General features: G+C 44.6%; 4 protein-coding genes across 7 annotated transcripts in view; 1 reads left to right on the top strand and 3 right to left on the bottom strand.

The window, feature by feature from the left end:
- DENND2B (DENN domain containing 2B) overlaps positions 1 to 975 on the bottom strand; it is a 180,585-nt gene extending 179,610 nt beyond the window's left edge. For 2 of the 4 annotated variants that reach the window (XR_007889634.1, XM_051620907.1), the window contains exon 1: positions 865 to 975. The gene's annotated coding sequence lies outside the window, so the exon portion shown is untranslated. The remainder of the gene's footprint in view (positions 1 to 864) is intronic. The other 2 variants (XM_051620908.1, XM_051620909.1) reach the window with 1 other exon arrangement.
- Positions 976 to 4,148: 3,173 nt separating this feature from the next.
- AKIP1 (A-kinase interacting protein 1) lies at positions 4,149 to 8,533 on the top strand. The gene is made up of 5 exons (XM_051622103.1): positions 4,149 to 4,278; positions 4,695 to 4,772; positions 6,991 to 7,104; positions 7,400 to 7,450; positions 8,334 to 8,533. The coding sequence occupies exons 1-5, from the start codon at positions 4,165 to 4,167 to the stop codon at positions 8,475 to 8,477; spliced, it is 501 nt and encodes a 166-aa protein (XP_051478063.1). The 5' UTR covers positions 4,149 to 4,164; the 3' UTR covers positions 8,478 to 8,533.
- Positions 8,534 to 11,827: 3,294 nt separating this feature from the next.
- Positions 11,828 to 16,329, bottom strand: C5H11orf16 (chromosome 5 C11orf16 homolog). Its single transcript, XM_051621614.1, is given in 6 exon segments — positions 11,828 to 12,008; positions 12,436 to 12,486; positions 12,488 to 13,095; positions 13,862 to 14,090; positions 15,229 to 15,388; positions 16,157 to 16,329. Coding segments are annotated over 6 exon segments (1,380 nt in total). The 3' UTR covers positions 11,828 to 11,849.
- A 2,475-nt stretch (positions 16,330 to 18,804) lies between these two features.
- ASCL3 (achaete-scute family bHLH transcription factor 3) lies at positions 18,805 to 23,721 on the bottom strand. The gene has a single exon (XM_051621502.1). The coding sequence runs from the start codon at positions 19,684 to 19,686 to the stop codon at positions 19,132 to 19,134; it is 555 nt and encodes a 184-aa protein (XP_051477462.1). The 5' UTR covers positions 19,687 to 23,721; the 3' UTR covers positions 18,805 to 19,131.
- Positions 23,722 to 23,774: the final 53 nt, after the last annotated feature.

Below are 23,774 nucleotides of genomic sequence, written 5' to 3'. Positions count from 1 at the left end.
CATCCGGCTTCATTTAGCCTGGCTACTAATATTCAAAGTACATTTCAGTGATAAAACTGAAATAAACATAGAAGGCTCTCTCATATTAGCCGCCACGCTTTGATTCTGGTGACCCACTGCTCCTTAGTCAAGCAAACGCTTGGTACCGAGCCAAGAGCAGTACATCTGATTTTCCCACCGAGTGAACTGCTGAAGCAGCTCCCTCAGCTCTTCAGCTAAATCTGTCTTGAGATCCTAAAGTCTTCCGCTGGAGTCCAGGTGGCTCCTCTACTCTTTTCAACACGCATGCAAACATTTCAGCCGAGCGGATAGACGATGCGAGTGGGCGCTGGAGGCGAAAAGAAGTGCCACCGCTCTGCCTCTCTCCAGATCAGAGCCCCCCACACGGGGCGGGCTGGCTCCCCAGCTCGGTTATAGGTAGCCCGGTCCCGCCGAGGTGGTCTCCTGGCCTCTCTCCCTCTGGGGTGTCTCTGCCCTCGCCACCCACGGGAGAAGAAACGTCCCGCGAGGCACCGCGGTGGCACAGGGTGCACCAGCGCGGGAGCACTGACCCCCCCTCTCCGCCCCTGCGCAAGGACCCCACGCCCATCTGCGCTCCCTGCGGGCAGGCCCCCCCACCGGGGTCGCGGTTCCCGGCCCGCACCGGCAGGCAGCTGTAGGCTCCGTTGCCGCGGGGGCTCCGCGGTCCGGGGAGCCCCAGCGCCGCGCATCCCCGTCCCGCCCCGCTCCCGGGAGGCGGGCGGCTCTCAGGGCGCAGGAACGGCAGCCGGAGCACGCTCAACCCTTTCTCCCCCCAACCCCTCTCCCCTGCCCCAGTCCCCAGAGGGGACCACCGAGCCGGCAGCGCAGCTCCCCGAGCCTTACCGAGGCACGCAGGGTGCGCTCCCTCCTCCGGACGCCTGCAGCCCCGTCCCGCAGCACGGGCGGTTGTAGCTGTTTTAGAGAAGCTGGGAAGAGGGAAAGAAAGGGGGGAGGGAAAGGGGAGGGAAGGGACTGAGATCGAGGGAGAGAGAAGTATGCAAAGGCAGGAAGTGGAGACGGCCACGGCCAGAGCGGGAGATTAATGGGAACCAGTCACCCGGCAGCTAACAAAGGAACCTGCTCCCCCAGAGCAGCCCACCCCGGGCTGCGGCCCCGCCGCGGCCGGGCAGCCGGGCCACCGCTCCCGCCGGCAGTGCTCGGTCCTGCCCCGCGGAGGGGTGGGCGCTGCCCCCAACCCCCAATCGGGCCCAAACCCGAATCCAGGCAGGACCGGCCGGCCCGCCAGGGGATGCGATGGGCAGAGGAGGGGACAACCGAGCCTCTGGTTTGACAGTCTTCCTCCCCCTATCCCGGAGAAGAGATACCGCTTATTTTTTTTTTATTTAAAGAACTCCTAGCGCTAGGCTCCTCTCCGCACGGAGCCGCTTTCGGGGAAGAAAGGAAGGAAGGAGGAGAGCGAGCGGCGCGCTTCCTGCGCCCGGGCGCCGGGCAGATGGTTTCAATCAGGGCGCCAGGGATAGGCGAGCCCCCGGGACGAGGAGGGCTCGGCCGCGTTTTCCAAGCTCCTCGGGGTAGCCTTGGAGTAACAGTCCCTATGGAGAAAGAGGGAGAGGAGAAGGAGGCAGCCGCGTGCCTCTGAGCTTCATTGCGAGTCCCTCCGCTCAAACCCAGCCCGCTCGGACCAGCTACTGACGGCGACGCTGCAGTGCTCTGCTCCCTGGGCAGTGCTGCCCGGGGTGCCCACTCGCACCAGGACACGGGGCAACGAGCGCACAGGGGGTGAAGAAGCTGTCCCACATGGCGCAGGCGATAAAGCACGCTTGCTTACTCCGGGGAGGCCACAAACAGCGCGGTAGGGGCCAGCTCCCCGGCATGCCTGGCCGCCCGGCTCTTCCTGTCCCATCGATGGGAAACCCGCACCAGACATTTGATGTAAAAGCCTTACAAAAGGGGCAGGATACCAGCTGTCAGCAGAACCATGAGTATTGCAAAATACAAAAACAACGCCGAAATCTTTTAAGTATTATGTAGGCATTTATATACATTAACCAAATTATAATAGGAACAGAAGAAAAATAAACTTTAAGCACTTTCTTACTTTCCTTCCATTGACTAGAATGGAACTGAAACAGTGCTCAGCATTAGGCAAGCACTTCAGATCTTTCCTACACAAGGGTACTTCTCTGAACCCAGAGTCAAGTACTCAGGATAAACTATTCTTGACTTTTCCCACCTCATCAACAAAATAAGATACCTTGTCTTGAGATATTCTGATCTGTCATCCCACACAACAAGGAAATCTGGTGTAAATATCCAGCATGTCACAAACCTCCATTATATTTCAAAAGAGTGAATGCACAGGAAATAAGGGAATGTCTCATCTGGACCCTGATGTGAATATGTGTTTCAACACAAAAGCTATTTCAGCTGTCGGCCTACTTGGGACAAATGTATTTACTCAGCTGCAAAAGGAGCACTGTGTCACCAAACATCAAAATACGGTGGGAGTTTACATTTCAACACACAAGGAATAATCTACCTACTGAACAACAAGCTACAAGTACTTGGCAGGAATAAAAAAATTAATACAATTTTCTTTCCGTGTTACAAAAACAATATGGGAGGGCCTTTTCAAGTACACTTCACCAGTGCAGCAAGGTAGCAAACCCATCCAGCTCCCCAGGAGACCAATGATAACAAGGAATGATGCTTAAAGAAAGGTGCTCAGCTTCCAGGTAAGCAGGAAGCAGCCTATCCTGGATGCTTCTCCAGCACATCAAACCATCTTCTCAAACACACCAACATTGCTTTTATCAATTCAGTACCCCAGACCTCAAGCAACTCGGCAACTGCCTACATTCTCCTTTGACTTCCAGGAGACACATCCTAAAGATGTTTATTTGAAAGCTCAGTTGGGGGCTTCAATGTGGTTTAATGAACAAGCAGCCTGTGAAGGGCTTCTTTAGCACAGGAGCTGCCTGCTGCTCTCGTTTAAGGAACTGGAAGATAATAAAACGCAAACTAGGAGAGGGTTATTTTTCTTGTTTGCCAAGCAGATTACAGCTACCAAAGCTCCACAAATGAGAACAAAAGACTTGAAAAAATCAGAGCCTGCTTGTTAACCTTGACCATACTGCACTTAAGGGAAGTTTCTGTGCTTATTTTGTCCTTCCTAGTGTCAACTCAGTGCAGGCAAGGTTAGCAAAGCCACAGAGAGGCTCTAATTTGCCTGTAGCCACAGTCACTTCCAAGACTGCTTGGCAGCTTCCAGCAGTGACTGCGGCCTCACGCCCCGCGGGGCTGGTCAAGGCCTCCAGCGTATGTGCTGCCCGGCTGGAAAACCCTCCTGGGCCGGAAGCAGCTTCCGGGGAGACAACGTGCTCGTTTGGCAAATCTTGCTTGCAGTAGGCCAAAACACGTTGCGCTTTCTTTGTACGAACCGAGGTGGAAGGGCTCTCCTTGGGAGCGCAGACGCGGTGCCAGTCTGCAGGCGGTCTGCCCTGGGTGCTCACCTGGCGCTCTGCCCTCCTACCAAGACTCGCTTCACTCAGCCAACCACTGTCATTACGTACTGTAATTACTATTTTGTACCTCAGAAATAAAAAAAAAAAGAAAAAAAAAAGAAGAAAAAAAGCAACCAACAAACCCAGGCCCTGGGTTTTCCACTGTTTTCCACTAGAGAGGCCCTGGGGCTCCGTCCCTCCGGCCCCAGCTCTCCTCCCGCCGAGCCGGAACCCTCCGGCTCCTCTCGGCTCTCCTCCGGTGTCGCCCCGCGGTGACAGCCGGGCGGCAGCACCGCAGGGAGGCTCACGGGAAGCCTGTCGGGCCACCTCCCTCCCCGAGTCCGGGGCGGCGGCTTTACCTCAGGGCAGGGCAGGGCAGGGCAGGCGTGAGGGGAACACAGAAACCCCCGGCCTCTCCACGGGATCAGGCGGGGCTGGGCGGGGGGAGGGCAGCACTCACCGGGGCGGGGCGGGGCGGGGGGAGGCAGCACTCACCGGGGCGGGGCGGGAGGAGGCAGCACTCACCGGGGCGGGGCGGGGCGGGGCGGGAGGAGGCAGCACTCACCCGGGCGGGGCGGGGGCCGGTGTCGCCCCTTAGCGGCGGCGGGAGAACGGGGGGAAGGGAGGGGGCGGAGCCGGGCGGTGGCGCGTGCGCAATGTGACGGCGCGCGGCGGCGGGATGGAGGGGGCGCGCGCGGAGCGGGCGGCCGGGCTGGCGCGCGCCGTGCTGGAGCGGGCGCGAGGGCGGCGGCAGCGACCGGCGGGACGGGCCCCGGGCTCGGGCTCGGCCCCGGTCAGTGCTGCGGAACGGGCCCCGCTGCGGGCGGCGGGGCAGGGCGGGGCGGGCGAAACGCAGGAACGTAGCTAAGGCGTTCCGGGGAGCTGCCTCCTGAAATGGTGGCGGAGCAGCTGGTGCTCTGTAGGGGCCCAGCGTGTCTAGATACCGCCCGGCGCTGGCGGCGCTGCGGGGCAGGCAGGAGGGCTTCGCACCCGGTTGCTTCCCTGCGTTTATCCAGTCAGCGCCGCCGTGCAGCGGCCGGGGGCACTCACAGGGAGCGGGGCTTTGCGGGACGGCGGGGGATCCCCCCGCTGCAGCACCTGCCCCGGGGGCGTGCGGGGCGCCCACCCCCGCACAGCCCCCGCTTACCCACTTTCTACCTCTAAGCAGCCAGCGCCGCACGAGTCACAGAAAAACGCCTTGAATTGCAGGAGGAAGATTCAGAACGTCTCAGCGCAGCGTTCGCTTCGATTGTGAACCTGATGAATCGGGCCACAGCGGAATGCGAGGTGAGGCTTTGCTCCCCGCTCTGCCCGGGCAGGGCTGCCAGCCCGTGGTGCCTGCCCGGGCAGCGCGGCAGAGGCTGCGTGAGCAGGTCTCACCAGCCTGACCCTGACACCGCTATCGGCACTTTCCGTAGACGGTACGACTAGACCAGGACAGATTTTCGCAGTTTCTCCCCCTGTTGCTGGAAAGGCAACATAGTTAGAGAGGCAGAAACATCAGGTGATGTCACAAGTGACTTTGTATCGGCCACTGCACAGGCTCGTCACATGTCGCCATGTACAGAGTTGTTTCCAGTTGTCTCCACTGCTGTGGAGGGACTTTGTGACAGAGTAGCCCTTTGTTTCAGTCATGCCAGCATGCATCCCTCAGGCTGGCTGGTAAAACTAGTATGTTCTGGGTGGCAGGATGTAAGGGAGAGTTTAAATCTTGAGCTGTGTGTCAGCATTCACTCTGAATCCAGAATTAACCTCCCCAGCATCATTTCAGCAAACTCTATTAGGGATGTTGCTGCTGGATAAGGAGTGTGGGCTCAGTTCTGAACAGCACCATATGAAACTGAGAGGTAGGGCATGCAGATGTACAGCTCCACTGCTTTCAGGGTCACTCTGGCTGTCAGGTGTCAGTGCTGTCCTGGGCAGACAGACCAGGAGCCCATCTTCCAGCTCATCCTTGTGGATGCAGCTCTGCAGCCCAACTGCATTAAAGTCTCTGAAACCTCCATCACAGTTTACACCATCTGTGTCCTTCAGGGTCTGTTATCATAATGCAGCAGGGAGCTCACTCTCTGCAGAGTTAATAACAGAGACTGTCTTCAAATAAAATAGAGAAAACAGTAATTTAACACGCACCAGTTGATTAGCTCTTAAATGTTTAACTCCTTTATCATTTCAAAGCACTGAATACACAGTAACCAGTTAATCCTAAAACAGCTCAGTCAGAATTGAGTTTTACACAAGATGAAACAAAAATGTAACAGTGCATAGGGACGAATACTCCTAACAGGACAGAGGATCACAGAATAAGCAGTGAGTGACTTACACATTTACGCACCAGCCAAGACACTACTGCTTCAGTCATCTTCTGTAGAGAACAACAGTCATAACAGGGGGGTGGGGGAATTCTCAGACCTACAAGTTCATGGGTAAAGTTTACAGAGTGCAAATAAAAATCCACAGCCAAACATAACCATTTAGACACTTGAATGCAAACAATTAAAACTGTGATTTAAGATGAGTTGTTTAGAGTTACCAAGAGAACAAAGTTTACCCACAGTTCTTACCAAAAGTTTGGTTTAACTTCTTTACTTTGATGTCATGTGAAAGAATCCAGCTCATGTCCTGTGACGTATTTTATGTATTTTGGGATGTATCTCTACAGTAAACCACAGTACAAGTGACCAAACCTGTTGATGTTTTATTCCTCAGGGAATAAAGCACAGCAGTAGATTTGGAAATAAGAACTGCTATTTACCTGATTTTTGTAAAGTTTAGTCTTGACAGTCAGAGACCGGGAAAGCATAAGTGAAATAAAATCAGATCTTTTTTTAAACTTTTTGGTCCCTGTGATCAAAAAGGAAACCTTGGGAGGAGTTCTCTGGTGACAACAGATGGCAGCAGAGATGTACTCAAGTATTTACTTTGCAAGGAGGAAGATTCTAGTACTTTTACTGTGGAACCGGAAAAGGGCTGCTATGGACTTAAATACAGTTCTCAAAACCACTATGCTGCTGGTACCAGCCTTGAAAACACTTAAGCTTCTTCACCAGCTCATTTTTCAGTATTGGCGCATTCTGGTTTTGGAGCACTGCTCTTGCACGTGCTCTGCAGAAGCAGTCTTCGCTGCAAAGCACCTAGCTTGCATATACATCCTGTTAAGGACCCATAAACTATGCCTTCTTCCACAAGAGCTTTTCTTGAAGAGCCTGATCAGGTAGATGTTTCAGAGCATTCCTTCTGATATTCTAATTAATTCAGTTCTGAGGTATCAGAGAGTCCCTTATGGTTTTGTGTTGAGAGACAGGCTTCTGAAGTCAGGGCTGACAGTTTTGTACCACAAGGCAGACGTCCTGTGGACATGGAGGCATTGTTTTCATCCTCACACAAGAACAAATCAATACAGAAGGTCAGTAGCTGTGCAGTTCCATTTTTAATTGTAAAACTGCAGTAGTCGTGAGCATTGATGCTTCTCCACATAATATTCTCTGTTTCTATTGCTGTCCAGAAGTACTACAGCTTTACAGCAGCCTGTAGATGCAAAGAGCATGAAATCAAACACATCTGCAGATATCATGGTAGGCAAACGGGGGAAAGAGAGCTGGACTCCTCTGAAGAAGAAGTAAGTAGTAATTAAAGGTTATTCCTTCCCTTGCCATGGGACAATTGTTACCCATCTGTGTCTGTGACACTTGCACTAATGTATGTGGTTTGACATCACGGGCATATGAACACCTGGACTGATGTGAGCCTTGTGTTTGGGGGGAGGCAGAGTAACTTCTGGTGGCACTAGTCAGTGTCATATCAGTCTTTTTGTGGAGGGGAAGATTTCATGGACATAAACCATCCCACTCTCTCAGGGGCTGAATTTGCCTTTTGTGTTGAATCATTGGAAAACAGTATCTTTTTCTTTCCAGAGGACTGAAGCTTCTGTAGCATCTAGTCAAGATCAATCTTGCCAGCAACGTGTAAGTTTATAGAATACTTTGTTTTTAAACTGAAGTATAGTGTTAATAATTTTGCATCAAGCTGGTGAAAACTTGTGATCAGGTGTGGAGACTTTTTGACGGCAGAGAAGATTAACCAGTAGTGCATTCACAATCCTAATGTATGTGTTAGGTGGGCAGCAGAATGGGCATACAGAGACTTGCACAATTAATTATAAACCTGATTGTGGAATTCTAGCACATAACCAGTTAAGTATCTACTTTATATTTTGGACTGGTACAGAATGTCAAAGACTGTGATTAATCTTTAGGCTCTCGGGAATTGCATCAGCAACAATAAGGCAGCAGTTCTCAGTTGTTCTCTCCAAACACATTCCCTGTGCTGAGGGACGCATGCAACAAGGCATGCTTAGCCAGTTGTGCTTGGCCCACAAAGACTTCTGTTCCTCAAGGAGAATTAAGCTTTTTTTTTTTTCTTTTTTTCTTTTTTTTCAAAGCTGAATCAATCTTGGGAACTTATAAGCCACAAAAGATGAGAAACAAGGAACCCACACCACAGTACAGATTGGTGGGAGTCCCCTTGTTGTATAGATGTTTTTCCAGGTTTATGTTCAAAACCCTTTAGTTTGGTAACTTTTGGTTTTGTGAGCCAGAGATTACAGCATGTTGATTATTTCCATTGATGGAAACATTAGATTAATACTTTTGAGTATGGCAGTTGCTAATTTTTGTATTGACAGAAACATTTTAGGTTTTGTCCATGCTGTCTGTGTATTTTGAAAAATCTTAGTACAGTTATATAGCAGCTAAAAAGTAGGTTTTTTACCCACATTTAACATTTTTATTTTTGAGGAAAATCTAAGATGACAAAACAGTAATGAAACTTTTCCCCCCCACACTTAAGACCAGACAAGCTTCCAAAGACATCTACATTGAAGTTTCTCCTGGCATCTATTCTGTCACAGCAACCTCAGGGGACATGGTGCAACAAACCCACACGGTGGATGTCAGTGCAGGACAAAGTATTGATTTAACTTTTGTTCTGTGATGTTTGTCTCTTGGCAATCATGGGAATAAAATACAAGGCTGTTTTAATGCACATAATGAATTATGTATATTTTTTTTCTTGTTAGCACTTTAATAGTAACCTCCCTCTTTGGGACTCCGTTTTTATAACCTGTATATTCATTTTCTACTTAATGCAATTATATTCAGCTCACCTTGTACACAGATTTTAAAATATTTGTATATTGTGTGCCTTAAATCCAATTATGTGACTAATTCCAGGTTTTCATGCTTTAAACAAATAAAGATACTATCAGTATAATAAAATACATAATTTAGTCTTTGTGATGTCAGCTTCTTTTATATTAGCCTCAAATAGAACGTCCACCTCATTCTTGACCACAGAGAGCACAAACCATGTGGTATGAACAGGGATGTACTTTAGCTTCTGTGGGTTGGCACTGACTTTAAAGCAGCTGGCTCACAATGCATCTGTCCTATCTGTACTTTTACTATTCTGAATAATAAATAAAATGCAAATGAAATTCACTATCTAGGACCCCAACTCAGGAAAGTGCTTGAATATGTGTCAAGATGTTTAGTATAGGCAGGTGAACTGTTGACACTTCCAAGTCCTGCCTCTGCATGAGCTGGTGGTAGGGGACCCTGAACTGTCTTCAATTTCTTGCAGGGAAAAAGTACTGCTGAGCAACTGCACACTACAGCTTGTGGCCAAGTTCATGTGCTTTAAACATGAGTCCCTCTAACAAGACTCCCTGGGTGCTTAGCTCTGCCAAAGGATCCAATTCCATGGTTAGAATTAGTGACATGACCTATATATATTTGTAATCTTTTTGTAGCTGATGGTATTAAGATTTCAGTTAATTTTCATAGGAATATAAAATTCCATTACTTGAATGCTGGATCTCTAAGTATTGTGGTGTTAATATCTGCAGCAACAGCTCCTTTACCCTCTGGCTACTTTCTCTTTTCTGTTTCAATCCTCAAAAAGATATTTTTAACTGTCAGCTTGTAACATTTCTCCATTCCTTCTGGCTTTTTACAAAAAGAAATCACTATGCTGAATTCCTCTGGCTGACTCCAAAGAACTGTAGACAAATTGGAGGTTTATCAGACCCTTGCTGTGCATCTGCTCAGGCTTTTAGTGCTCATTCTAATTTACCTGATCTCTCCAGAATTGTAAAGTCAAGTCCAAATAATTAGGAATTTAATGCAACTCCTTGGAGTACTTGAAGTAAAGAATGAGGATGCTGAAATTTGATGTGGGTGGAAATAAAGTTTCTCAGTTATTAAAATTACAGTTATCCATAAAGATATTCTACAGAGACAGTACCTAAACCAGAACTTGATTTTCTTAATAAATGCAACACCACTATAGTCTAAGCAGCTTACCTGAAATTTCAGCTCCTGAACTTCATCAGTTGTACGTTTATTGAACTGTGGTTGATCATGTCTCTCTCTGCCTTGTTGCAAGAGAGCTCTTTGCTGTTTTTCTGTCTCTCCTCTTCTGACATGGTCTGTATTGCCAAGTTCATTCCCTCCCATGCAAGTCCCTTTATGTTTATCCTTTGACTTTGTTTTCTTTCTTGCTATTTTACATCTTTGGTTTTTTGCTACTGCAAAATCTTCTTCCTGGATGACAGAAAACAAATTTCTTGGAAGTCTAGTCTAAAAACAGCATCTAAAAAAAAAAAGTGTCTTTGTAACTGCTGCTTTTCTGGCTGTAAGAGAGGTGCCTCCCTCACATAGCTTTAACAGTGGTATCATTTCCATGCTAGTACAGTACAATAAGTCCAAAGGGGTTTTGAGAAGCAATTATGCTTTGACCCAAAAAAGTGCTCCTTTAGAAGTCAGGAGGATTTTTGGTGACTACAGTGGGAGGACGTTAGCTCCACAGAGAGCTCCTCTGGGAAGCCTGCTCTCTGGTTTGTTGCAAGTTACTTCTGATGAAGCCTGTGTTCTTGAGAAAACTGCCTCAGCCATCTCAAGGAGTAACAACGTATCTTCTGGGTTTGTTGTTTTTTTTAAAAAAAACAAACAAAACTCCACAACAACAAAAAACAAAACTAACAAACAAACAAAAAACCCACAACCCACGGGCTATTATCAGTATATTGTGTCCACTACTATAATTCATGCTACCTGAGGCTACAATGAAACCACTCGGGTTTCTTAGTTTTACCGAAAGGCAAAGCTGTCACTTCAGGACACAGCTGTGACACTTGCCAACATAGAGCATGTCTGCCTGGAGCTCTATTGGCCTAAAAATTCCTGGGAAATTAATTACAAAGGTGTGTAATTACCATTATTTAAATAATAAAGCAGGAACCATACAGTTAATAGGTTGGCAGGCACCTGCTTAAAATTAAGGAATATAATTGTGAGAATACAAGATACATTCCAGTATGTTCTCCATTCACTAAGACATGTCATTAACAGGTTTATCTTCTCCTAAAGAAAATCATGCACATTTAGCACATTCAAAGATGTACTCTGCAGTTAGCTCACACTAGCAAGAGCATGAAGGTACAGAGGAGCTAATATTTTATTTCTGGTACATAATTATTAACTGTACCTTGATGCTCTTGTACAGAGCAGTGCTTCTGTTCATCCTGCCATTCTCTTTCATCTTCCTCTTGTTCTTGTAAGCTTTTTTCTTGCTCTTTTCTGTGCTTTTTTTGGCATTCATGTTCTCATTCTTTCCCCCCTCTCCCCCTAAGTTTTTCTACAGCAAAAGGGGGCCATGGCCAATTAAAACCAGGCCTAAAAATCAGGGTGTTGTCATAGCTGTGACACAGTTTGCTTACTCTTTATCTCCTAGCTTCAGGGTTAAACTCTTTGCTTCTTATGAGGAGTAAAAGATGATACTGAGTAAAAGACTGTTTACTACAAAATCTGATTTTATGTTTCAGAGATAGAGATCATTACTATCAAGGTAGACTGGCAGAGCCCAGCACCTCTCCAGATTGAATCTTTTCTTGTGTTTAATTGCTGTTGACAGTCATATCTGTCCATTTCGAGGGCCTCTCATGTAGGTTCTTACTTCCACAGGACTTCATTGGGTGCATGTCAGTGGGCATTTGGACAGGTTTCCAAATTGAACTGCATTACTGAATGCTCAAGCAGTTAGTGGTATATTTTTTTCCATTTTACTAAGTAGCTTCAGCCCTTCCTTAGGGTTTTGGGATTTTTGGTTTGGTTTAATTAGTGAAAAAGTTTCCTGCCTATCACAAAACTGGTGGATGGCCTTAACAAGCAGTTACATTAGCAATTATGTATTATTTTTCTAGCCAACTTCCAGACCACTAATAAGAATATTTCTTCCATTCAAACAAACCACATGCTATTAATACAGATCACCTTACCTCCAACAAGGGATTGGATTTCTGTTCTCTTAAGATTTCTCTCCTTGTGAGATGCCCTCGGGGAGACTGCTTGATGGTTTCAAACATTGTGCTCCAATTAGTTGGGGCAACACAGGACATGTCCCCAGCAGAGATGGCTTTGTATTCCAGCTTGCCTTTTCTACCTGTGCTGCTGCAACTGCCAAGTCCTGGGAAACAGTAAGATTGTATCTAGGAGTGAAATCAGAACTGGAGAAACATTTATTTCAGAAGAGAGGAAAATGCACTTTAAGCTTGAAAGGAATTCTGCATGGACTAGCTACAAATGTTAATCAAGATGTTGGCATCATAAAAAAATGTAGGAAAATCATGGGGAACAAACTCAGAGAGGGGTATCTATGCTTCCAAATGAAATTAATTGTTCAGGCAGTTCTCTGTTGGATGAGTTGCTAAAAGAAAAGCTAGCATGCAGGATGAGGCAGCAAAAATGTTGGGGAGGGGGAACTTCTGTATCAGAGGCTGGTATGCAAATGTATAGTATTTATACCAATAAACTACAGGCAAAGTGTCTGCCCAGAACACATTTGCTTTCTTTTTCCTCTGGCTGCTGCTTCCTTGTGGGGTGTTACAAAGTACCTGAATTACTGGGTTGGGACTTGTGGTGGCATCTTTTCCAGTATTTGCATTCAGGTCTTGCAGAATCCTTTAGCTGAGACATCTCAAGGCAGCTGGAGCCTGTGTTAACAGCACTGTCCACCACAGTACTCTTACTGGGGAAAGGCTCCAGGTCACACTCTGAATCAGAAGATGGGGAAGAGACTGCCACAGCTTCTGCTTCTTGTTTTGGGCCTTGCAGTTCTAGAAGGCATGGAGAGGGCTCACTGCTGGACTCTGTCTCTTTGGTTTTGCTTTGAAAAACCAGAGACCTGGATGGAAGAGGCCACCAGGCATCAACATGGGAATGGCAGTAGCAGATGCACCTTACATATGCTGACAAACAGCATATACAGCCACAGTGATAGTGCAAGTGTGGCCAGCACTGTGAACAGAGCAAGCAGTGCTTGGCAAGGCTATTTATAGCATAAACAGGAATCAGGGCTGGTTTTGGACTGCAGGAAGAAACACAAGAGTTGGCATCTGCAGTTCCTCTAGGCTTCACCCTGCTGGTGAAGGGCATGTGGATCATATCTACAATCCTCTCCCACAGGCTAGGTGGGATCCACAGAGCCACACCCCGTGGGAGTTTCACTTTCTTGTCATTCCAGAACTGGACCATAATTTCTTCATCTTCTGAGGCTGTTAAATAAAAGGTAAGCAGCCATAAGCAGCTGGCCTGCCTGGGCAGTGCACAGACACAGAACAGGCTTTGCAGCTTTATACACTTTCTGCTCCTGCCAAGTGACAGGATGAACTACCATCCTTCTCTAGAACACCTCACCATAATGTCACAGAGGGTGGAGTGGGCAGCTAGGGCACCATCAGTGTGAAAAGAGACCTGGCAGCATATTTCCTCTCTATTTGTCAACAGTTGAAGAAGACAATCTTACTGAGTAACTTGTTATTGCCAAACTTAGCAGTAATGCTCTGGGAAAAAGTATTTCATTAAGTCAGTGGAGCTTGACTGTCAGACATGGGAAAAACTAATGAACTGTTGAAATCTCCTACATTTGGGTGATAAAATCACCCCCAGATGTACCATTCAATACAAACATGAGCATTCAAGCACAGATGTGTGCTTCCTGAGAGCTGCCTCACTTGTTTAGCTCATGAAAAGGCCACTGCCGTTCACACGGCAGACACAGCCTTGTCCAGGATGCTGGAAAATAGCATATCCATGGACTTGGAAGATCACATTTTTATGGGTCACAATTTCCTGAGGGTCATACTGGTGAGGTAACACATAGATATTAATCAGCAAGTTCCATCAGCTCCTGCAAGCTTTACGTAATGCTGAACTGTAACCTGGATATGGCTGTTTCTCTGGCAGTAGCACTGTGACAGGAGTTTATCCTGGAATTCTCACTCAAGTTCCAGATCAAGAAAAAAGAGGGCATCTTCTTACCTCGTAAGGGATCCCTTGTCTCAATGCCTGTGAGGATGGTTCCTGGGCCATACCTGGCCATATCTGGCTCCCAGGGTGCCAGCACTCTGTCTCCAGGGAGCAAGGAGTGCTTCATCCCATTCACGTATTCCAGGATATCATCCTTTGCTGTTTTTTGCACACACACAGTGTGACTTCCACGTGACACAAGCGGTTTGGCAAACTCTACCAGGAACATGCCTCTTTCAGTCTGTTACCAGGAACAAAATAATAGTTCTATGAAAAACAGTCCATAATGCATCAGATCATGCAACCTTCATCAGGAGGCCATTCTGTGGCTCTGTGGCTAGGTCAAAACACCAAGCAAGCCTGAAGAGTAGTGTGTAGTGTTAGTCTGGCACTGAGACAGGCAGAAATACTTCTGTGAGGCTCACCAGACAGCAGGCTGGGTGAAGCCTAAGTACAGATTCACTGCCACTGGGACCTGTATTTTCTTCTCCAAAAGCTATAGAGTGCAACTGGATTTCACAAACCACACCGTTTGCACCAGTCACACCCTAGTCCTTCCTCATTACATACAATACTATCTCAGCTTCTTGAGGGGACTGTTGGGAATTTATTTATATTTTTTTAAAAATTTAACCCTGCCAAGAGGTGTTCCATCAACAACGAAACAATGTACTTCCCTGTTCTCGAGAGAGAATAGGTGCTTTTTTCTATTGAGTTTGAAGTGCTAACAAACTAGCAAATTAAAGCTTTCACTAACTTTTCTGAAAAGACACCAAACCGTTGGTCTATAGCTGACTCAAGCTGGAAATGTGTACATAAAACAATAACACTTTTTCTGTGCTATTGATGGTTATGTGTCTACACACAACAGTAGCTGGCTCACTGCTCACAGCGCCACTCACACTGGGCCTGGCTCAATGCCCAGCATCAGCAGAAGCCAGGAGCCTGCTCTTGCAAGGTGCACAACAACCCTGCTCTCACCAGGAACTGGGAGTTTGGGGGGCAACCATCTTCTGCATGACATGAGGATCCCTGAAACATGCCTACTCACTCCTAGAAATTGACACAGTAAAGGAGGTTGAGCAGAGGAAGGATCTGATCATTTAGAGTTTATTGGTGCCCAAGGCTGTGCTGCGTGCCAGAGGCTCACCCAGCATGCCAGGCAGCAAGAGGTGAGGGCAGCCTGGAATCAGGCACATCAGGAGCTTTGTGACTAGACATAGCAACAAGCATCCCTCTCCTGGTGATCTGCTCTCTAATTCATGCACCAGCTGAAATCAAACCTGCTACACTAACCTCCGGTGGCACGTGAGGACTGCTGGTTGGCTGGACACCTCGTTGCACACATGCACACCTACCACACAGCAACCATCACTCACCTCTATCTCCTCTTTTATTGTGCCATGATAATAAAATCCATCTTGCTCCCCTCTCACCAGCACAGGGACATTGCTGCCTAAGCCCACTGATCTCCCTGAAATGCTCAGCCTCTTCCATGCTGGGCCAGGGGAGGGGAGGCAGCAGCTAGTCCATTGGCACCTTGACACAAAGAAAATTGGTCACTGTAAGAAACAGCCTCTGTAGGTCATGAAAAAAAATTAAACTTGGAAGATTCAAGCACTGAACCACTCCACCTCATTTTGTAGCATTCCCACAGCCCAAATCATGTGGGAAGAAACAGAAAACTTGCTTGTGTTCAGACAATTTCTTGCTCTTCAGTGCCTGTTTTTATTCAGATTTGTTTGAGTTTAGAAGTGAGCCAGGAGTATGGTGGAATCTTGGGCCAGTTGTACCTGCTCTACCCTCTTTGCTGTTTATGCAGCAAGCCACTGCAACCCTTAAGATCAGGAGAAAGGATCCATCTCCAACACAGAGTAGGTGCACTCAAGAGTGCTGTAGCTGAGAGTTTACATTGGGACATTCAGGGCACAACAGAAAAGTAGAAAAGTAAACAACAAAGCTGCTGGCTGATGACAGATTCAAGTTCAAAACAGGAAAAATAATCCCCTGTCACAAAGCATTAGGAACATTTCACAGAAAACAGCTGCTAATGCAAGATGCTTTTATTTATCTAAATAAAATTAAAGGAATGTTTATTTGATAGGAGGTTTACTCAGGCTTTGCTTTTCATAATCTCCAGGGTAGCAAATCACTCTAGTTAATATCATCTAAAAAACTGCCAGTGCAGGAGAAAGGAAAGCTCAAATGATGTTCAGGCTGGTGATTTATTAATCTGACACATCAGCCTGTTTTATCCTATTAATGAAAAAGAACAAATCACAGAGTCAAACAAGAATATGATTTTACCTCTGGGGAGTGAGGGGCTCAGTGGTCCAAGCAGGGTGCACTACAAAAGAGCTCGTGCAGCAGGGGCAGGGGGTGGCAGTAAGTAAAATGCTGGAGCATGAGAACTTGTCCAGAGCTGGCATGACACTGCAGTACCTATGACCCCTGGGCAGGAACCCTTCCAAATGAGCCATTCTTGCACAAGCAGATAGCTGCAACTCTCAGTCGTGATCTGTTGGTGGAAAAGAGACAGTGTACTGGCATTTTTCAACACAAGCAAATGCTTACCAGTGTAGCTCAAGAACTCAGTAGCTTCTATTATTTGTTTATTTTTATTAAAAAGAAATAATTCAAAATATCCAGACTGGCATATTACTGACTTCCGTGATCTTCAGTCACCCAAATCCCAACCTGGCTGAGGGACAAAAACAGCCAATGAAACAAGAAGTGCTGTGGAAATCCCTAGGAAAGCAATAGCTTCCACCTCCCTCCAACCTTTCTCTCCTTCTGTAACATCCAGCTCTCGTTTCTTACACATACACCCTCCTTTAAAGCTTTCTTGTACACAGCCACAGCCAAACCTTCCCTATTTCACAAGCTGATACAACAACTGCAGCAGAAGTTGACAACCTGAGTAAACATGACAGTTTTTGAACATTATGGCAGATTACAGTTGCCTGTTACTTGTTTAATTTATAGTGATATAAGAGGAAATATTTTGATCTTTCAGCTGTCCTATCATGTTTTATAACAGTAGGATTATGACTTGCCATAAGAAAAAAAGAGATGCTTGGATATGACACATGGTAACTATTCAGAGGCTGTCAGAGTGAGATGTGATGTGATGCTATCTCTGTTAATCTGACAAGATGCAATAGGTAAGCTTTCATTTATTTCTTTTTTTTAATTTTTAATATTGCTTAGAAATGCTTAGCATGCTCAGGGTAAAATTTACATGGAAATTCAGCTGCATAAAATTTAAATGCCCAATTTCTCTTACAAAACACAGTTTAAGCACTAAGTTTAAATGTTATTTTGTCTCTTATCTAAGAGATATGACCTTCTTATGAGGATTCCCAGATGTATGTAATTTCAGAAAACTAGCACACCAAACCCAGCAAAAAGAGTGGACTAACTGCTGCAAAGCACTGTCAAAGGTAAATATGCAATACTTCAGTTTTGGGGTTTTTTTTAATGGGTAACTCCACATAGTTCGACACAGCAGTGTTTTAAACTTACCAGCTATTGACAGCACGACATCTGGTTGATTTGGATTTATTCACAAAGCAGAAATCTTGCCCCACTGCCTGTTTGACCTGGGAAGCCATTTGCTGCCAGTGTTTCCTAGTTGCTATGGAGGTTGCCACAGCCATTACTAGCAGGATTGGACACCCTGACCTCACCAGTTAAAAACCGGTGACTAGAGAGAGGACCATTTGTCTGCCACACATCTGCTCAACCTTCAACTTTCCTTGTTGATCTGGATATTGCACTGAAAGCCTGCAGGGGCAGAGAAGGGATTGTAAAAGGGCAGAGTGTCCTCTAGGCTGCCTGTTACTGCAGGGCAGAAAATAGCATTGTACCAGTTAAGAGTTCAGATTTAGGGAAAAAAAGCCCACAATCACAGGGTGTGACAAATAAGTTGGTTTGAAATGAGGACAGAAAGGTTGAAGCTCAGACAAACTGAGGTCAAATCACTTTAGAAATAGTTTCCCTTTTCAACATAAAATGGAAGGAATAATGAATTCTATGCATTTTGCACTCTTCCCTGCAAAGACTGTATCAAAACCATGCCAGAGTATACTGCAGAAATCTACCTGTTCATCTCTGCTGTGATCCTTAATCTTCATTTTCTCCTTAACAAATGTTAACTCTTTTGGGAGGGGGGAGGAATACTTAATTGCATTGCATTTCATAGGCATTTTTCAATTCACTGCTATAAAAAACCAAGGTAACAGAGGGGATGATTGCAATTAGGGACAAGGACACAGCACTTAGGAAATCTGTAACCATTTTCTGTACATTCTGCTGCACCCACAGACTGCTCTCATGCTGCCCGCAGAATTGTTCTTTAACATCAATAACACAATTCCCCTACATGCAGCAAATAAGAACATTTTGCCAGTTATGAGCTAAACTCTGATCACCATCTTCACATAAATCTAATGTTTTAGCTGAAGTCATCAATAGTACAGAAGAACAGCTGGGGAAGACCACCCCAGACCTCAATCATTATCACTGGAAGGCCAGAAAAATTTGTCTTGCAGGATTATTTTTTCTCCCCCCCCTCAAGGCCAAGATGCTGTCAACCTATACTCTGTGTTGTGTGAGAACAGACCTAAGTCAATTTTTAAATAAAAATAGGCTATGTCAACAGTTTTAATGGGATTAAATACTCATTAATAACAAAAGGATGGAACAGCATTTGCCAGACATTATGCTCTTCCTGTGTTCAGTAACTGTGCTTCAGAGAGCTGCTCACCTCCTCTTTTATTTTCCCCCTTTTAAATTAAGTTATCCTTTCTGTTGGCATCTAACAACATTTCTGGGAACATTCAACAAGACCTTTTAAGAGATACACTGGCAATTAGACCAAAAATCTTTTAAGCAAGTGCATGCGAGAGTAAATCAGAAACATTACAGAAAATGAGAGGAATCTCAGTTGCATCAGTAAAAAGATTTTATTTTAAAGCAGGCAGGCTGTGACAATACATACAGTTACTTCACATGTATAGGTATTACTTTTTTGGTTTGGTGACAATTTCAGAAATATTTCCCAATTTCCATGAAATAACTGTCTTGGGCCATTCAGATATGGTTTCCCAATTGTCTCTCTGTACCTAAGTGTAGTTACTATCTGCAAAATTAAAATTATTTTCTGTGGGCCGACACTGACATGCATGCTATGATCAGCTCCTAAGATGTGCCAGGAGTATCATCAATATAGTGGATACTAAATTCCCAAACAGGATACCTTCTGCTTCATTTGGAATGGTTTAGATCGTTTTCATAAACTGATTTTGTTTGTTAATTGCTTTAGGTGCTTGGCTTGTCTCCATGACATTTTCTTCTGCCACCACAGAATCACTATGCAGAACAGACTGTAGGTAGCTGATGTATTTTATTGCAGCACGAAGTGTCTCTACTTTGCTGAGCCGTTTCTCCAAGTATTCCTTAGGTAGGTGATGCCTCAGTTTAGCATAGCCTTCATTGACACATTTAACCCTGTGCCTTTCCCTCTCATTCCTCTTCCTGATGAAAGCTGGCCCGTAGGAGTACTCACTTCTGCGGTAACTGGAATGGGGCATCTGGTAGGGAAAGGTGCAGGGCTCCCTGTAGAAGTTCTCCACTATCAGATGCTCAGACATGAAAGGAAGGAATGACAGATCTTCAGAGTAAGAGACCTGGTTTGGTGTTTCTGGGTACACATGGAATGCAACTTTTGGGTTGGCACATGAAGGCCTAGCCAGCTGTATGCACTGAGTCTCAGTACAGATGGACAACTTGTCCATGAGGTTACAGTAGTTTTTGACATCCATCAGGTTCTGCATTTAACCTGGAAATGCATAATTAAAAAAATGTTTAAGCAACTCATACTGAACTGTAGAAAAAATGCACCTGGACTTACCAATGCTTGGCATTACTGGCATTTTCCAGGAGAGACTTCTAATGTGATTTTTCAGAATGGTGTTGGAAGATCATTACATAGAGCAGACAATGTCCCATTAGAAGATGCAAGAAGGTGCAAGTCAGCAACTGGTTAAAAACGTTCACAACAGATCTTAAGAAAATAAAGCCACTAAGCTTCCTAAAGGAAACAGTAGTCACCTTTCACTTCAGCTTTAGAAATTAAGATCTACCTTTATATACCCACATGGGTATAGCTTGTTTTGAATCCTCCAAAACTTACACCTCTACAGACAATAAACAGAGCAGGCCAACATCCGAGCCATTCTCTCCACCCCCTTCTCCTCCCTGAAAAAAATTAAATCTACAATTCCATAACAGACTCCTTATGTGTACAAAAAAAGCCTTCAAAGACAAGTTACTTTTTCTATTCATTTGATGTCTCTTTCACCATATTATCTTAATTAGACAGAAAACCTGTGCAGAGAATGGATCTCAACCTAAATTTTACATCTGTGAAGCTTCAAATCCATTCTACAAACAAAGTTTTACAAGAAGTTTGTAGGATGCATTTCTGTGAAGCCTGACATCTCCTTGGGTCCTCGTGCTGCTTCTGCACTCACCTACATGTTTAACACAGACACAAAATAGTTAATACAGTCCCACTGCCATGAATTATGAAATAATTAACGTATCAATGAAAAAAAATGCACATCCTGATAAAATTGTTCCAACTGTAAGTTATTTTACTAAGAAGGGACTGTACATAGTGGTTGCAGCACTGCTAGAAACCTATTAACTCAGATTGGCCAACTAGAACCATATCCTCTCTCTTCAGAGCAGCACTACAGCAGGCCCAGCTAATCAAATCACCCTTATACATTAGAAAGACAACCTTGCAGTGTTTTATAAGTAGCCTACAGGAAAGCTGGGGAGGGACTTTTTCAAGAGCGTGTAGTGAGAGGACAAGAGGTAATGGATCTAAACTGGAAGAGGGAAGATTTAGGTTAGACATTAGGAGGAAATTTTTTAGTGTGAGGGTGGTGAGACACTGGAACAGGTTGCCCAGGGAAGCTGTGGAAGCCCCATCCCTGGAAGTGCTCAAGGCCAGGTCATAAGGGCTTGGAGCAACCCGGTCTAGTGGGAGGTGCCCCTGCCCACACAGGGGTGTTTGAACTAGATGGTCTTTAAGGTCCCTTCCAACCCAAACCATAAGTTACATTATAGTGCCTTCCCAAAAACAGTATTGAAATAGCTAAGTAGCAGCATAACTGTAATGACTGTTATCTAATAGCTCCTTGAAAATAAATTCTAACCAAATATTTCATTTTTAAAGAATTACTGTGAACCATCCCCACTGATTGCAAGGAATACTTGCGTACACAGAATCTATCAAAAATGCTCTTACTCACCATCCACTTCTACACCTGCACATTGCTGTCCAACTCACTTAGGTTACATTATACCCTCTAGAAAGGAAAACACACCTGAATATTACAGTAAGTTACTAGAAACATCTAAATTCCATACTCACAAAAACCTATCAAAGCTTCACACATTTGGACCTCTGTTTCACAAAATAAATGAGATCCTCTTAATACTTCACAAAACTATGGGTGTATTTTAATGTTTTCTAATTATTTCATCCCTGCCATGCTTAATACAACATTTTTACCCTGTATGGACCTATCCTCACAACACATTCTATCAAAATGCCTCTGTATTCAGTGTTGTCTCTTTCCCTAATGCAAATAGGTCACAGAACAAAAAACCTATTAGTTAAGACTTAATTTATAGCATGCTGTTAGATGAGAAAGTCACACATTTTAAACAGGTAATTCTGTAGGTTGGCTGAAAGCATGAACACATCAATTTTACATTAATATATATGCAGAAAATCAGAGGTGAATATATACGCTCAATGTAAAATTAGTATATAGCCATCTTTCCCTTGTCTAGTTACACAGGTTGGATTATTGTCTAAAAGACTTTCTACTGCTAACATCTTAAAAACATTGAGGAAAAGTCTTACATCACAAAAAAAACTTCATAGCACAACTACTACAGAGCAGGAAACCAAAACCAACACAACCCCTCAAGACACTTGCAGTGTTTGTTGCTTAGTACTGACACTTTTGCTGCATAGGAGCATCACATAAAACAGTTACCTGGTTCCTTACTACCTGCACAAAGTGCAAAATGCAAGTGTCCAGATCATTTTCCTTTTAGAGACTCACCAATCTCCAGATGGAAGGCCAAGGAAACAAGATGTGCTATTTTAAGACTGATGAAATACCTGAATGAGACAAAAAAATAAGTTAACATTCCACTTCCCTCACACCTTATTTAATCCATTAAAAAGCTAAGGAAGGATTGTTACGGAATAGCTGGAAGAAGTGATTAACAAAAACATGGACACCCAGTGAAGCTCTGCTGCCAGATACAGCAACACCCAAGTCTCTTACCTGAATTATGTAGCTTGTCCTGCTGAGTCAATGACTGCTGCAATTTATAGTCAACTGACAACATGCAAAGTTGCTTACAGTTAGGTCTGCTCATTTCTGGTTTGGCTTTTCCACCCACACCACAGCTATGATGGCAACAAAACTTGGCATTAAGGGTTAGAAATTTTCCAACTGTATTGAGCACAACAAGATTACCTGAACAAAGTAATCAAGAATGTACTTTAATTCCTGCAGGTATTTTGTTACAGCTTAATAAAGCAGTATTCTCATTTATTGGCATTTCATCCTTTAATGTCTAAATACAACAATCAGCTAGAATTTAGTTAGTTACCATCACAGCATAAGCAAAATAATTTTCATAGCTTCCATTTTAAACACAGAAAATCAGCAATTACTTAGAAAAAATTTGCAAAGCATTTGTCTCCAGACTAGAGGTGAGGACACATATTAGTTAGCTTAACACCCTCAAATTTAATATTCATTACATCTGTAATTCAGGGAAATTCCTATTGTGTTAAGAAGTATTACACCATATAAAAGGTTTCTAATAAAACATTTATGGAGGTAGACAAGACAAAATTTTAAGACAGTCATCAGTAACAAGACAATTTAAAATTTTGCTTAAACTTAGAAACACTGTATGAAGCAATCAGTCTGTATAATCATATATATATATATATTTGGATTTAGATATAGCAGTATATAGTTGTCCAATTGCACAGGTGCAAGGAAATAGGACATCTAACTTCAAACCTCCTACATTTTACAGGATTACCTTGACACTTTAGACTATCTCACTATTTGGCCCTTCTATCGATCAAAGTAAAACCACAAAAAAATCAAAAACCAAACCAGTTTAGCTTAAAACTTTCAGAAGACAAAAAGATAATAAACAATTTATTTACTACCATGAGAGCTACATACATCCAGTCTTGTCTTCTTCGTACTGTCAGTCATCAGATAAAGCACTCTGCTTCTGCTGCCCTTGGGTGCAGCCAACATGATGCTGTACTGTGCATCTTCCTTCCCATGCCAGCTTCAGGCTTCATCAGAAAGGCAGCCAAAAAGTACATCTTCTAGAACTGGTAGACTAGCATGTCTTCAACAAACAAGTTAAGTTACTTTTCATTAGGGGACCCTAGGTACATCACTTTCATAACGAGTTGACTTATCAGGATGGGATGTCAAACATGGTAACAGAAACCAAGTCTAGATTTTTTACTTATACCCTGCATCTGCAGAAGAGCTGCAGTTAGGGCAAATGCTGTTATTGGGCAACTATGATCCCAAGCTATGTGTGCAGGTACAGTTTATTTCCCACGCTCTTCTGTCCCCTAAACTGTGGGGCAAGCAAGAACTGCACCTGACAACACATAGTGCTGCTCCTTGTATATTTCCTGCCACGCTGAAGCTGAACTACAAGACAAATTGTAACTACACATGCATAGCTAAATTGGAGCTATGGGTAAGCCTTTCTTTCCTACAAGTGCATATTTCTGCTCTGAAGCATTTTCAGAGATGTGCTTCTATAGATGGAATGCACACGC

This window comes from Apus apus, chromosome 5 (genome assembly GCF_020740795.1).
Source record: "Apus apus isolate bApuApu2 chromosome 5, bApuApu2.pri.cur, whole genome shotgun sequence".
Classification (NCBI taxonomy): domain Eukaryota; kingdom Metazoa; phylum Chordata; class Aves; order Apodiformes; family Apodidae; genus Apus; species Apus apus.
The sequence above is the reverse complement of the archived record's forward strand: the minus strand, read 5'-3'. Positions and strand labels throughout refer to the sequence as shown.

Bases quoted from the DNA above. Each gene is read 5' to 3' on its own strand.
- AKIP1 (XM_051622103.1), top strand. From the start codon at position 4,165: ATGGAGGGGGCGCGCGCGGAGCGGGCGGCCGGGCTGGCGCGCGCCGTG. The intron at 4,773-6,990 runs GTGAGGCTTTGC...ATTGCTGTCCAG, and splicing joins GGGCCACAGCGGAATGCGAG to AAGTACTACAGCTTTACAGC. The intron at 7,451-8,333 runs GTAAGTTTATAG...CCCACACTTAAG, and splicing joins ATCAATCTTGCCAGCAACGT to ACCAGACAAGCTTCCAAAGA.
- ASCL3 (XM_051621502.1), bottom strand. From the start codon at position 19,686: ATGCAGAACCTGATGGATGTCAAAAACTACTGTAACCTCATGGACAAG.